This window comes from Lytechinus variegatus, chromosome 14 (assembly GCF_018143015.1).
Source record: "Lytechinus variegatus isolate NC3 chromosome 14, Lvar_3.0, whole genome shotgun sequence".
In the NCBI taxonomy this organism is placed as follows: Eukaryota; Metazoa; Echinodermata; class Echinoidea; order Temnopleuroida; family Toxopneustidae; genus Lytechinus; species Lytechinus variegatus.
This window is the reverse complement of record NC_054753.1, coordinates 26,629,815-26,646,123: the sequence shown is the minus strand read 5'-3', so window position 1 is coordinate 26,646,123 and position 16,309 is coordinate 26,629,815. Positions and strand designations below refer to the sequence as shown.

The 16,309-nt window shown below is 38.1% G+C and overlaps 1 protein-coding gene across 1 annotated transcript; it reads left to right on the top strand.

The window, feature by feature from the left end:
- Positions 1-6,627, top strand: LOC121427941 (low-density lipoprotein receptor-related protein 8-like). Its single transcript, XM_041624518.1, has 5 exons — positions 1-150; positions 832-1,089; positions 3,284-3,449; positions 4,049-4,170; positions 5,766-6,627. The coding sequence occupies exons 1-5, from the start codon at positions 63-65 to the stop codon at positions 6,062-6,064; spliced, it is 933 nt and encodes a 310-aa protein (XP_041480452.1). The 5' UTR covers positions 1-62; the 3' UTR covers positions 6,065-6,627.
- The last annotated feature ends 9,682 nt before the right edge of the window (positions 6,628-16,309 follow it).

The window sequence follows — 16,309 nt, the reverse complement described above, 5'->3', positions numbered from 1 at the left end:
AGCATTTTTATTGATCAGGTCGAGTGGAGTTCTCTATTCAATTTTTGTTCAAAACCAGCACCATGGCATCCTTTTGCGCCCTATTTTCTTGTGCGATATTTACTGTTATGGTTCTCATGACAACGGAGATAAATTGTACATCTACAACAAGTAAGATATTTTACTTTCTATCTTTTTTTAATTCAATGATTCTTAGTTAATATAGGCCTACCAGATTGTTCATATCTTATGAATCTTACTGCTAACGTGGTAAATATAAACTCCTAAAAAAAGTTTGGAAATCTGGCTTTGATCGACAACCCCTCCTCATTTTTAGAGGATATCAATGTGTGATTAATACCAATAAATAAATCATTTAATTCTCTTTAAAATCATACACTACATGATGGCCAAGCTCAGATTTCCAAACTTTCTTTGAGGGGTTATATTTCATCTTATAAAAAATGTTTTGTTTTTATTGTCTGTACTATTATGCACATGCCCCTATAAATGCAACGAAAAACATGTGACTTTTATTCGATTTGATTTCCATATTATACAAGAACAATCGATATTATTAACAAACAAGTAGATTACATTCTAAGTGAAATATTAATTATCCTTGGAAAATGTTCTCTTTCAGCACCAGTAATCATTGAAAAAATCATTAGAGTATATATAACAGGAAGCGCGGGGGGGGGTCTCAGCCCCCACTTTTTTCCAAAACCTTGCACAAAAACGCAAAAATGACCATATGATTGTGATTTTTTGCATGGTCAGCCCCCCCCTTTGAAAACCGTTCCGCGGCCCGTGTATAAGAGTTGTAATTTTATCCCCATATCGATGTTACAGCAACACCGGCAGCAACAACGCCAACGCCGAGTGTTGATATGATATTCATCGCTGACACGGGTCATAAGGAAATCTTGGCTGCCACAATGGGTCGATATCGCTTCAGTTCATTGATACGTGAGGACATCGAGGTTTGGGATGTGCTCTTCAGCGAAGCAAACCAGAAGCTTTACTATGCCAAGAAACACGACGGTCACATCTACGAGTCTAACGCCGACGGGTCTGGTGTCAGACAGGTGTCGAGTAAATCTCACACGGGTATGTATGAACAAGGTGTAATTCAACACTTTTCCGAAAATACGACGGACGACAAAGAAGGCAGTAGATTAAAATTGCACAGTAAACAAAATATCACATTGTCACAACGAGTTGTTTGAAGTTTTTGTTTTCATAATTGTTTAAACTTTTTAAACAACTTGTTTAACAAGTTTAAACAATTGTTTGAAACTTTAAAGTTAAATTTAGACAATAGCTGTAAGAGTGACAGGCTTAAACAACGTGATTAAAATTTCAAACAGCATTTTTACCGCGTTCAAATGATCTGCGCATGCTCATTTCGCATAAACTTCATACCGTCCTCGCACCACCGTCGCACCACCGACTTTTCAAAAGTTATTCGATCTAGGGAGATCTGTTTAAAATTATGTGTCAAGTCATATGAAAGGTGTTTAAGTTAGCACCGGCGCTTCTAGTGTCAATAGGTAGTTTCGCATCGCGGCGCAGGACGGATACAAGAACACAGAAAATGATTAAAAATGTCTAATTAATGACAAATAACAGCTGGGAGGTCTTTGTCTCATCCTAAGTCTCGGAGCTGACGAGTCATTGCAAAGAATGTCGTTTTTTTTGTCAAGAGATCAGGACGAAATAACTCTCTTGATTCATCAACAATTTTTGACAAAGACTTCAGACTTGGCTTCTCTTTGTTCTTGAATCCGTTCTCCGTCACGGTGCTAAAACTCCCCAATGGGAAATCTGACACGTAACCGTACATGTATAAATTTTAAACAAGTCGGTATTATCAATGGGTGTTTGGACCACTGGCGTAAATCCGTGTTGATGGGTGGGGGGATGACTGAAATATTTTGGCATTTTTTTGGCAATCATGTTTTTAGATATGCAAGGAATTGTCATTGATATGTCCACACTGGCGTTCCGTGGGTCACGGCAGTGTGGGGGCACCAGCAAATTTTTTGAATCACTGAGTGAGCGCGCGAAGCGCGAGCTGAATTTTTTTTATATTCACACCTAAAAAGGGACATTATAATCAAATTTATGTAATCATGGTAGGTACCTGTCTTGCTAAACAATGCGAGCGCGAAGCGCGAGCTGAAATGTTCGTATATTTTGACTCCAAACAGCGAGATTTTAAGGAATATATTTTAGGAATCCATTAAGAGTATGCATATCTCACCATAGTCATCTAATGCGAGTGCCAAGCGCTTGCTGATTTTATTAGAATTACATCTGAACACATGAAACACTTTTTGTAGTCATTGCAATCATGATTATCATACGTATCTCACCAATCAAATATTGCGAGCGCGAAGCGCGAGCTGAAAATTTAGATAGTTCAGACCTGAAGTGGGGCATTCTAAGGTTTTTTGTAGGAATTAACTAGGACCATATAGGTATTTCATTAACCAAATGGTGAGAGCGCGAAGCGCGAGCTGAAAATTTTTGATATTCAGATCAGAAGAAGGAACATTTTAAGGACTGATTTTAGGAATTCATGAAGAGCATACATATCTCACCAATCCACTATTAATGCGAACGTAATCACGGACAGGAAATGTTTATATACGAAGACCTTCACATGGGGCAATCAGTTTTTGAGTCATGTAAAATAAGCATATGTCACTATATGATAACTCAAGTGCTAGGAAAAATATAGTCGGTTTATATTGGCGTTGCCCTCCTAATTCACAATTCATTTAATGTTAAGATAAGAAATGATATAAGTTTTTCAAATGATGTATGTGAATATCTATTCATAGAAATTGTATTGTGTAATAAGAAGAATATAATTGTTGGTATTATTTATAGAGACTTGCATACACCTTTACAGAATTTTAATGATAATATTGAAGAATGTTTTGAAAAATTGTCCTGTGAAAATAAGAATGTTTATATTATGGGCGATTTCAATATCAATTTTCTTAACATTAGCTCAAACAACCTCATTAATAATTTTGTAAACATTTTATATGATAATGCATTTCGCCCGCTTATTGATAAACCAACACGTATTACCACAAAATCTGCAACTCTTATTGACAATATTTTAACCAATGTACATTCTTCCCCAATTCAGTCTGGAATTTTCTATAGCGATATCACAGATCATCTGCCTATCTTCCAAATTACCGACATAGATTGTGAACACGTTACATCTTATTTTACATATGGAAATAAATACAAACAAACAATCCAATTCGTAATTTCCTTCCAGAACCAACGTCGCTTTCGATCGATGAAATTAATCAGGAGATTTACGTGGCTTACAAAGGCGGTGAGCTGATCAGTAGCTTCAACCTCAACGGTACGAGAATAAGAGAGACACGTGTTCACAAACAACTTAGCAAGCCAGGGGCCATTTATGTTGATGCTGAGAACGGGTAAGCAACTTTTAAACATACATTTACACGATATTATCACAAGTCATTGTATAACCACTTGAGTACAGATGGGGACGGGGGGGGGCTTGGGAGTACAAGAAAAGTTTCTCGACCAAAAAAAAAACAGAGAAAACAAAAAGAAGTGAAATTACAATGATGGAATATGGTATTTTTCTGGATATTATGTGTCAAACTCTATCCCAAATTATGTTCTTTTTCATTAAAAAGATCTAAACTTTTGCTCGCTTGCTCGCAACTTTTTACCCCATACGCCATGTTTGGCCACTCATTGTTTTAACTCATCACACTGCTAACCGTAAATACTGGAAATCTTTCATTTTGACAGCGGCAGGAGCAAGATCGAGCAAAACTCGACCAAAATGAAGGGACTGAAGTCCATAATAAAATTCGAAACAGAATACTCCACCCAGATCGGAAGAAATTCCTAACCCTTTGATTCTCATCGAATAATGTTCTCCTTGATCATCCTAAAAATTACATGTACTATATGTTCATCGTTATGTTGATTACTTTGAGAAGGGGTCGAAGGCGAACTGAATTACAAAGCTGACGAACTCTTCACCTTCCCCCCTCTCCAGATATCTGTACTTTACTCAGTTCGCTGGGGTGTGGCGATCATCGCTCTCTGGTAAAGATTTGATCCCTCTGCATCATGACAGCGATCTCGGTGAAATCGAAGCAATAGCCGTCGATGTGCAAGGTATGACAATGAGGCGACACGACATTTTCTCCTGCGTCTAAAGGCCACCGCACACCTTACGACTGTTCGCGATCCGATTTTGGAACAAATCGCATTTTCTAAAAATGGGAATGGAACATATCATTTTAGTTGAGGTTAAAATCAATTGAAAGAATAACATTTTGTAAGATTGTAAGCCTTTATTTTGGAGTAAAGCCCAAATTAGTACGACTGTTATGACGTCATTACGACTAGATATTAAACTTGCTTTTATTCTAGGAAAGATGATATCATAGTCACAGATTTAAAACATAGGCATTCGGACGATGATTTTGAACATTACACAGCTAAGATATTTCAGGTCTCAATAATAGCATCAAATTCGGCTACGTTTTATTCCAAAATTCAGTCGCAGACCAATCTTATTAAGGTGTGTGGTCGCCTTAAGATGCGTTGTCATTCGATATGTGCGTGGAATTTAGAGCCGAGCAATTGTCGCCGGAGCAAATGTCATGGAACCCAAAATTAAACTAATCACGTTCTCTAGTCCCGGATCGATCGATCCCTCTCTTCTTTCCATCCCATTTTCAATTATAGGTAATACCATTTGATATGAACATTCCAACCTATAAAATCTTCACAATCAAAGTTTCGAATAGTCGTATGAATATTAAAATCGAAATTCTAGTCTATATAGCCTCCCTTTATATTATGGAAAAGAACAAATCCAATGCCAAATGGCAATGACGTCATCATCGGCTGCGACTTGAAACCGATTTGAACTTGACTCCGACTTGACTTGCGTGCAAGCCTTTATTTTGGGAGTATATGCCTGACTGGTTTCAAATCGTAGCCAATCTAAACTGTGATATTACCACTATACCGGTATATTGACTTCAATTTTATTCTAATATGGATCGGTAACGTAGAGGTGCCGAGGCTCAGTGGATAAGTCTCCGGACTGTGAACCACAAGGTCCGGGGTTCAAATCCTATCACAGCAGTAGCGTCCTTTGGCAAGGCGTTTATCTACATTTGCCACTCTCGACCCAGGTGTAGTAAATGGGTACCCGGTACTAATTCCTTGAATGCTTGATGCTCCCGATCAGGGTAGCCGTGCTAAAGCCGGGGTAATAGTATGCAGCGCTTAGAAACATTTGTATTAAGCGCGATATAAAAGATTGCACATTATTATCATTATCATTAACATTGTCACATAATCGAACATTCGTACGATGATTTTAAAACTCTGCACTGTAAGATTTCATGTCTAGAGATATTCGCAGCATATTTTACTCTTCCAAAATCGGGTCGCAGGCCAATCATAAGGTGTGTGGTGGCCTTAATCTGTTCTTCTCAGGTGTCCTTACGTCTTTTAGAAGACATTTCACTTTTTAATGCTAGGAGTCCACTGAGCCGTCGTCAGTTTGCGCCAGTTCGCGCCAATGCAAAGTGTTTGAAATTTCGTCGCTAGGCGAAAACAGCCGCTTTGCGTTGGCGCTAACTGGTACCAGCTGACACAGACTGGCGGACAGCCCAGTGAACTTCTAGCATATTATTAGGTCATGTAGCTTTCTCGTTCCACTAACACTCTTTCTCCCTCTTTTGTCTTTGAAGGTGAGCGTATCGTGATCAGCGACCCCGGCAATGGTAAGGTAGTCAGTATGCACATCAACGGCACGAGAGCAGTCAGTCCCGGCAACCCACCAGCAGTCGAAATGGTCGATCTATCATCCCCCTACAAGATCACCGACGTCCAATTCTTCAATGGAGATCTCTACGTCAGCAACGAACGCGAAAATCGTGCGATCATGAAGCTTGCAAACGGAAATGGACTCCCGAAGAAGATCTACACCGATACGCGGGATATCCTCAGTTATCCTAGAAAGTTTCACATAGCGAAAGTTAATGTATAGATGTTACTTGGACTGATGAAAACTTAAAGTGATCATTCATTGATATTTTTTAGACAAAACTGAGCGAATCAGACATTTTTGCGACGGGGGGGGGGGGACAAACCAGCCGTACACACAATGTATTGCGCCATTACTAGCGTCGGCACATGACGTAAATTATTCTTGATAGGGTATATCTTTTTACACATGTGTCCACTTAGGTGACATTCAGGCACTAGCTGCATGGTGTTCGATTTCATTACATTTATGTTTTTGTAAATCAAGGCAAGACTCACAGGCTCTACAATGGCTGAAATCGTATTGCTTCCATTCACAGTCGGTCATTCTGAACGGTGTTGTGTTCTCTTTTATGTCATTGGTCTGCGTAGTCTCCCATGGCTCTGTTGGATGGCCAATCTTGATCTCTCTTTATACATTTAACAGGGTTGCACAAGGTTTTTAACACTATTATGTTCATTGTCGGTAATATCCATATGATATTCAGATTTTTTCCGCCTTCACCAAGTCAAGCTAATGCCTAAAAGGCCAAAAATACCTTCACAATCTGTGAAAGTGCATTAATGGATATGGACTCTTGGTTGGGGTATGTTTGTTTGTATTTATTTCCATATAAAAAGATAAAATACATGATCTATTTAACATAACATACAGATGGAGGATGGCCATTTCAACGGTATCAATAAGATACCACTATTCTTCCATGCGGTCCTTAAAACATAAATACATGCATATAAAACAAATATATAAATATACACAAAACTTAATCGAATGCATGAAAAGAATGAAAAATCACTACCCACCCCCCCCCAAAAAAAGAAGAAAATGCAACAACAGGCAAATCATGGAAAACCGAGACACAATTGAATATTTGATTTAAATGACTCTATCGTTGAACTAGACAATAAATGAATTGGTAATTTGTCATAAAGTGTAGCCCCCCTATATACAAAAATGTCCGTTTACAGCTGTTTGACTTTGGTTTTGGGAGACTGATGGGATTTTCTGTACGGAGAGAGTAAGGGTATGATTTACGAGAAAATTGTGTTTTCATATAATCAGGTGCGAAATTATTCAAAATTTTAAACATCATTACGTACATATGTTCCTTTTGCCTGGTATTTAAAGTCTTCCATTTCAAGATATCATGGATGTATGCGGATGAAGTATGCAAATATGGATCGATTTTTAGAATAATTCTTCCTGCACGATTTTGTAGTTTTTGCAATAAATCCAAATATTTTTTAGATGCAGATTGCCAAACAATATCAGCATAATCAAAGTGTGGAAGGATAACCGAAGAATATATTAAATTTAAACTAGATTCATTAACAAATCGCCTAAGTCTGCCAAGGAAACCAATCATTTTACCAATCTTTGAACACATGTGATCAAAATGAACGGGCGAAAGCGGTCACAATTTCAGTTTACCTAATTCATACAAGAATTACGAATACAGAATGACATACATAAAATAAAGGCAGTTGCCTTGAACAAAACAGTTTTTATGGACTCTTTGAATGATTTAATTGTTGAGGATTTCTTAAGCTCTTGAAGAGAAGGTCTGTTCCATTCCATTCTGTTGCATCCATTGAGGATGCAACGGTGATTGAAGGTTCTATCTCCGGTCTGTTTCGTTTAGTTGGATATATTAATTTAAAGTGATTTGTTAACATTGGTTTGACTTTTAAAAAATCTGAGCTAGAAGGTCGCACTTGTCACTGGTGTCTGTGATATGTTACAAAAATGAAGCCCAGAAAAAATTGCGTTCGAAAATAATTATTCAGTGCTTCAAAAATTGAAATATAAAGTGACCGGAAACTTCTTATGTGTATTAGATAGATGTCTGTAAGACGCCTCTTTACAAAATCGGGGTTTGCCATGTACTTTTAGCTTTTCATTCTCAATAATGGTTGTTTTCAGGGTTTATTAGTTGTAATACATGCACTTGTGCACATGTTTCATCTTGGTTTGAGAATTTTTTAAATCGGCTACTCACAAAGTTAAACAATACCTTTAAGTGGGTCTTTACAGGATCCATGTACTGACATTTCTGAAAAATTAAATTATATATTATTATTATCTTTTTTTTTTTTTTTGGGGGGGGGGTTCTTTTTTAATGCAGGTCCGACCTGTGGAATTCGCTTCCAGAGAGTAAGAAAGCCAAGAGTGTGACGTCAGCGACCATGCACCTTCAGGGGTTACCTGAAGATATAAATGTATAACGGTGCTTTCTGACGGACAACCATTTATGCATTCATTGTCAAAGTTTGAACCTGTGATGTATATATTTTTTCTCGTCTTATAATTCTCTGAAGCGCCTTGAGAAACAAATGAAGATCGAGAATGAGGGGGGGGGGGAGGTGGGGCTTCAGCCCCCTTTTTTTTATAAAATCGTGTGCAAAATCGTAAAAAAATAACCATCATTTTTGTGATTTATTTGCATGGCCAGCCTCATCCACTTTCGGCTCAGCCTCCTGCTTTAAAAACAATTCTGCCCCTGCAACTATAGTCTAAACCATTAAATTGTTTAAAATTTAAGATATTTATTGGAGCGACGCAACTTACTTAAAATTTCAAACCGCGTTTTTACCGTATTTACAGCGTAACGTCATCATACTGCTCAAATGTCCAGTTCTTCGATAAGAAATTGTACTTTAATTCCGAGTCATAGCAATATTTTAAAGGAACCTGCAGACTTTACAAGCTTCGCTTTTTATGCAGGTCGCTTCATATCTCACACTCATTTATTGTCATTGTAATTACCTACTGTCATTCTATGCTACACTGAATTACTTTGCAACACTTTATTGTTTTGTATTGTTTTGATGTTTTGTTATTTATTTTGTGAAATATGAGAATAAATCAAACCAAATCAAATATTGCGTGATTGTTTGATTGTAAATTAAAGTTGAACCATTAGTATTAAATGCAGATCAGCTGACCTGTTATCCATATACACAACTACGATATGGCAATTTTGTTTGTATCCTTGCTTAATAAATAATGATAATGATAGTACGAAAAATGGTAGTACGAAACTGGTATGAGGGGGGGGGGGTTCTCTTCATATAGGTATATGAGTGGATCTAGGATCGATCAACGTGCGGGGGGGGGGGTATGGTGCGAACAAATATCACCGCCATGGAAATAACTGCTCCCCTTCCTCAAAAGAAAAAAAATGACAAGTAAAAAAAAATGGCTCGCTGGGGCCAGGGGGGGGGGGGTAAATAACATTGCCTTGTATAAGCCAACATGTACACTCATTTCATCAAGAGATTATAGCGTTATATCGTATCATATTGACCCACTAATTACACCATTTTTCATCAATTCTGATAATCCCCTCCATATATTGGATTTTGAATGGATAGCCCTGAACTCGAGGAGGCATTATCGTGTCGTTGATTTGTCACTTTCTATACCGGTTGTGATTACTACCCAGAGCTAGCTAATTTGTTACCATGGTTCTTGCGTTAGACACACTACAGCGATTTGACATGTAATTATATACGACAGAGCACCCAGTTTCCCGCCAGTTTCATCAGGTGCGTGCTTGTGAGCAGACACTTCTCGTCATGGGAAGTATATTTGCACCGTTCTTAATTCCTTTCACTCTAATTACTTGTCTGACGCCTCAGAAAATGTAATGTTCCAGTTCGTTATTAATCATATCAATTAATGTCATTTAAATTTTCGAATGATATTGCTTGAGTCGACGCTTCCCCGGACATACCGGATGTTATATTTAACGTTTGAATGATGTCGCCTCGTTAGTTACAGAAGAAGGCTCACATAACGATCTTCGTCGCCAGTTTTACATCTTCATTAGATGTCTGCGAGTGATGTGCACCGTCCTCCAACACTCCCTAGGATGCAGGAACACATTTTCTATCAGTTTTAGGTGACTTGGGATTCGTTTTGGCGAGTGAAAGGTAGTACATGTGGAAGAGCGGTGGTGTAGTGGTTCAGACTCTCGCCTTGTAAATAGAGGGTCGTGTGTTCGAATCCCACCACGGCCTTTGGCTTGGCGTTAATCCACAATTTGCCACTCTCGACCCAGGTGCTAAATGGGTACCGGGTACCTTGTAGGATGCGAAAAATATTTTTTGTTTGAATTTGCCAGCGCCATTATGAGGCTTCGATGAATGCATGGAAATTTTCCAAGGGAGAGGAAATTGTCAGCACTTTTGATGCGGGATTGAAATGAATCCAGTGACCGGGGAATAATAAAGCAATATTGACTGGCCTCGGGGCAATACGACATATATTGCCCAAACTAGATTTATATCGCCCGAGTCGCAGACGAGGGTGATATCAATATAGTGAGGGCGATATATGTCCTTTCGCCCCCAGGCCAGTCAATATTGCTATTATTAACCAAATCAGGCATCTAGAGCAAAAATCGTTAAAATCTAGATATTTTAAATTTTTAGAATGAGAATCTTAGTTTATCATGTTGAGCAGACTGGGCCTCTGAACTTTACCATTGTGACGTAATTGAAATGACGCGTCCCTGGCCTGGCCTGGGGACGCAGTATCCAGCGTTGTCTTAACTTGATTACCATTATGACGTATAGCACTGCGAGGTTCAAGGACGCGTGCAAAAACGCGTAGAATACCCGGATACTAGCTCTGCTTTTTATTGCCAGCTACATTTCCACGTATTTTCTCATTGACTTTCCTGAAGCGGGCAATAAATTGGGCCCGTGGATAAACAATTGGAATTTTATTGACCGGCAATTTGATCCCAGTCTTAAGCAGGCAACAATGTTTCAAAGTTGCCCTGCTCAGATGTCTGATACGGTTAATAATATGCTGTAAAGCGCTCTCAGCCGTTCTGGAAAAGCGCTATTTAAAAATTTGCTATTTTTATTTTTATCATAATCATTATTATTACAAAACATGCAGGTCTATGAATAAGTCACCAGCCACTTTAAAAACGATAATGGGCCAGGGACGGTGCTCTGCACGGTAATTTCCCATTCGTCTACTGCCAACTCGTCCACTCACCAAATTGTCTACTTTCATTTAGTCTAATGCCATCCCGTCCATCAACATTTCGTCTTACAACCATTTGGTCCATTAACCATGTGGTCCAATCATCACTTCGTCTAATCATTAGTTCGTCTATGGCCATTTCGTCTCACAACCAGTTGGTCTAATATCCATTTCATTTTCATTCAGTTTGCACAATTAACACTTAGTCCAATTAGACCAAAAATTAACAGTATATATGGACTAAATGGCCATTGGATCCACTGGTTATTAGACGGAATGGTATTAGACTAAATGAAAGTAGACCATGTGGTGATTGGACAAATTGATGGTAGACCAAATGGTAGTAGACGAGTTGGCAATTGGACAAATTGGAAATAAACCGCTCTGCACATCTAAATTGCAGGTCCAAGTAGATTAAAGTTCTAGGGACCAATCGATTTCGGATTCAAATTCAAATCCCTTAAGATGCAAAAATCAATTGTCAGGACTGCACTTACCCACAAATAGACTGGGCTATTTCGATGCCTAAGAAGACTGGGGGATTCAGCTCCCCCCCCTTATGATCTCGGCCGTCGATCGCGCGATCGCGACGAATATTGGCACACACGTTACCCATGGCATTATCTACAAAACTATAACACCACATTCTGCAAAAAAAATCTCATGTTTCATTGATCATGTTGATAATAATAATAATAATAGAGAGTATTTCTAAAGCGCCAAATCCACATTGATTATGTGCTCAAGGCGCTGCAAAAAGGAAATAAGAGAAAAATTACACGGTTTTATGCGTAAAATCATAAGTTTGCTCTTATTAATAAAATTATGCCCCTGAAATGCTAATTTTTGCTTCATATACTCTAGATAGGCATCTGATCAAATTCATTAAAAAAAAATTCAACATCACATTTATTTTCTTATATTGTTTTCTAAATTTCTTATGTATTTCTTTGTTTTTCGACTTTTTGTTTTAATTGTTTTTTTAATGGAAATTGTCGGGGACTTTATTTTGACCATAAAAACGATCAAATTATTTGATTTTAAGCAGTAAAAGGAAAAATAATGATACATTTATGAATTTTGGCTAAAACACTATTTGCATTGGATTTGTACACAAATTCACGTTTTTGAGTAATTTTGGGTCTGCATGCACTTACGAAATGTTGCGTAATTTCGGAACCGCGTACCCGGGGGTCACAATTTTGGTCTCAAAATTTGCGTGAGACTTGGAAGTAAAAAGTCAGCGAGCGACGCGGTCAAAAAAATTTGCGTGGCGGATTTATCGCAAAAAAAATGTCGAGGGGGGGGGGCTGAATCAGCCCCCCAGTCTTTGTAGGGTTAAAGGGGAATGAAACCTTTGGAACAAGTAGGCTTGTGTCGAAACAGAATAATCAAATAATAAGAAAAAAAAATCGGACAAATAATGAGAAAGTTATGAGCATTTGAATATTGCAATCACTAATGATATGGAGATCCTGCCATTGGCAATGCGACAAGGATGTGTGATGTCACATGTGAACAACTTTCCCTTTGATGGACTATAAAATACCCTTAAAATGTCTCTTTTTGCTTTTTATTATGGGAATACAAACTCTTTATCTATGATGTATTCTTTAAACATCTGTATTACATGTCCCCGTATAGAAAGAACACATGATTTACTGATAGAAGAGGCAATTTAAGTGAAATACATGTATATACTAAAGTAATGGGGAGAGTTGTTCACAAGTGACATCACACATCTTTGTCGCATTGCCAATTTGAGGATTTCCATAGCATTAGTGATCGCAATATTCAAATGTTTATAACTGTCTCATTATCTGTCCAATTTTTCTCAAACTTTCCTTGATCTGTTTCTTTGATTTTACTATTTTCACACAAGCTATCTTGTTTCAAAGGTTTCATTGTCCTTTAATCACAAACTTGATTTGTCCCTAACTACAGTCCACCTTGATTCAATTAAAACCCTTGCAATTTATATAGAGTGTAAATAGCCAACACAAAAATTTGGTTTTCAGAAAGTTATTAGAAGAAAGTCGCTCATCAGATGTATTAGAAGAGCAATTTGCCTTCTTCATGGTGTCAAAATATGAAGTTTGCAAAGTAAAATCAGAGACGAGATAAAAACGAGTTTTTGATACCGTTCTTTCGGACTGCGTGGAAATTTCACAGAGATTGTAGTGTGCACATTTCATTCTCGAGTGAACCCCAAACTTAAAACTTTTTCCCATCTTCTTTAAACTCTCGCTGGATTTTTTTCTCCATTCAATAAAATATTGTCTTTGTTATTGTTAACAAATTTCGAAAAGCTCATATTCATTCTACTTTATATCAAGGAGGAAGCTCCTTGTTTTTAACTAGGATATTTTTCTTACTGTTTCCTGAAATGTAACATTAAAAATTTCACAAAGAATTGATAAGAGATAGCTATAACGGTCAGTGGTGTAAAAATAGAATGATGATAATTTAACACTGTCCATACTTTTACCCAAGTACCGGTAACCCTTACATAAAGCTGCTCTAGAGAGGCTTTTAACAATCATTGTTACGCTGGGTTTTTTAATGGAATCACTGCTAAATTGATGATCCTTTTATGTTATTGGAGGCCAGCCTACCCCATCACCACTTAAATCATGTATATTCGTTTTGGCTAGAAAGATTGTTCGCAATCATTCAATCGCAGAGCGTTATATTCTAAAATTACTGGAGAAATCCCACTCGCTCACGAATTATACTTTCCATTTATTAAAACGCCTATTAAAGAAAAGGGTGGTTTTGAGGCCGGTGCTACACTTCGATACGGCGTCGGTACTAAAACATTTATAGGAACCTTGAGATCTAGTGCATTAATCATCATATTGTTGGCGTTGCGGGCCTATTAATTGGTCGTTAGATATGTTGAAGAATTGCTCTTATCAGTCAGGACCACACAGAAATACATTCATTGCTTTTATTCCAGGGGCCTGGGGATTATTCTTGCACAAACCGCCATTATGTCTAGCATATCATTTTCTCTTTTTTCCGCAAGAAAAAAAAACAGAAAAATCTTAAGGCCTTCGTATAATACATTTTATAAATATTCTGATTATTTGTAAACTCAACTCTCTTTTACCATGTTTACAGGTGAATCTGCGAGGAATTACACTAAGCTGCAACTAAGATGGCAGAGGGTACCTACAATTGCAGAGGAGACTGCCTATGAACATGACTAAAGGATTTCTTCGGGTTAGAAGATTACAATTTGCCTTTCATAATCATGGAGATGAACAACTCAAGTCTTTACACTTTTCTCAGTTATGACTGGATAGATTATGACGTAGGGGAGTCCTTGAGTGTTGTGGCTATCATATTTTTTACTCTCTTGACATTCTTCGGAGCCATCGGGAATGGTTTGATAGTGCTCACATTCTGGAGGAATCCCCAATTACGGACACACTCAATGAACATCTACATGGTGCAGACAAGCATTGTTAATCTCATAATATCCGCGATCATCAACCCTATCTATATAATCACGATTTTTGTCCGTTTCGATGAACTCCGAACAACAGTAGCAGTTGATTATGCCTCCGTGGCCTTTATGCACCTCGGAAATGCGCTGTCGATGTACAGCCTTTGCGGAGTTGCCACCAACCGATACCTGCTGATAGCACATCCAAAGACAGCATTTCAGGTTTGGTGTGTCCCTCGTCGGAGAATCGCCGGCGTGATTGCATCACTCTGGCTTGCAGCGATCCTCACAGCGTTCCCTTACTGGGCATTTCTCTATTATGACCTGTACGTTTACATCGACTCAATTGAAGTGTATGAAAGACTGCAGACTGCAGGCTACGTTCTGAATTGCGTTTGGTTTTTCCCCGTAATCATTGTTCCCATCATGCACATAGCAACCCTTCGCGTCATCAGGTCAAGCAGGAAGCGCGTGGAAGGAAATGGCAACAATGCTATGATAAATATGCAAAGGAACGACATTGATGTCGATGCTGATGCTCGTCAGCAGAGTGAACAATTCGACGAGCCAACCGTTTCTACCATGTCCACCGATAAACATGATGATGTGCGGGCCCAAATAAGTGACACGGGAGGTTTTGATGCAGGAAGAGCTTCATTGCAGGGTTCAACCAGAGCTGTAATCTCGGACAACGGAGATTCACCTGACACGAACCACTGCTCTTCAACCTGCTGTTCACGATTCCGTTGGACAAGGCAAGGCGCCCTCAACGTTCAGGCTCGACGTAATCGTGACCTAGCACAAAGTGAGCTTCGACTGATGAGGATGATGTTCTTCATGTACATTGTACTTGTAATTACTTTTATACCCGCCATTATGTCTTTTACCCCGATTTTTGAAAAGGGGCCTGTAAGATTCCTCAACCTTTTCGGCTTCTTTATTCCTCTCTATCCGGCTTCATTACCCTACATTTTCATTTTGAGCAACAAAAATTTTAGATCAGGCGCTGAGAAAATCCTTCGGAATTTTTGCATGTATTTCAGAAGACGAGTTGAGCCTACTTAAACAACGGATTACCTTTAATGTAAAAAGCAATTTGGTAACAGTTCCACCTCGGTACCTCTTTTAACACTTAATAACATTTACATCATTTTCATATTCTATGAAGCAGGATGCACGATTTTTAACAGGGTTTTCTTGATAAGAAAAAATTGTTCGAAATATATGAGGAATTAATTTCCATTCGCATTTAAATACTATACTGTTTGTAGAATTGTATCAGTGTTAGAGAGCTGGAAGAGAACTCAACTTCAAAATCGTTTCAAAGAAGATAAGCTAATCATTAGTCAATTGTTCACTGCTAAATACTTTATTTTGCACAACAATGTCCCTATTTCATTTCCCTTTACCAGACGACCTGTGAACTTTTTGTCTTATGGTTAGAAAAGCAAAGTCAATTTCATTATGATCTTCCTTAATGTTGCATTATGTTCCCTAATATTACATAGTTACAACGACAATATTTTATTGTTCTACAAACAGCTTCACAAGAAATGGATATAAATCAAATGTTTAAAAAAATCCAAGTTACCGTATCGTTGATTAACAAAAAAAAAGATGATCTGATAATTTCGACAACTGTTTACAAGTGGAAATTGATCAGTTTTTGTCTCACCTGCATAGCAGAGTGAGACTATAGGCGCCGCTTTTCCGACGGCGGCGGCGGCGTCAACATCAGATCTTAACCTGAGGTTAAATTTTTGAAATGACATCATAACTTAAAAAGTATATAGACC

Bases quoted from the DNA above. Each gene is read 5' to 3' on its own strand.
- LOC121427941 (XM_041624518.1), top strand. From the start codon at position 63: ATGGCATCCTTTTGCGCCCTATTTTCTTGTGCGATATTTACTGTTATG. The intron at 151-831 runs GTAAGATATTTT...TCGATGTTACAG, and splicing joins AAATTGTACATCTACAACAA to CAACACCGGCAGCAACAACG. The intron at 1,090-3,283 runs GTATGTATGAAC...ATTTCCTTCCAG, and splicing joins GTCGAGTAAATCTCACACGG to AACCAACGTCGCTTTCGATC.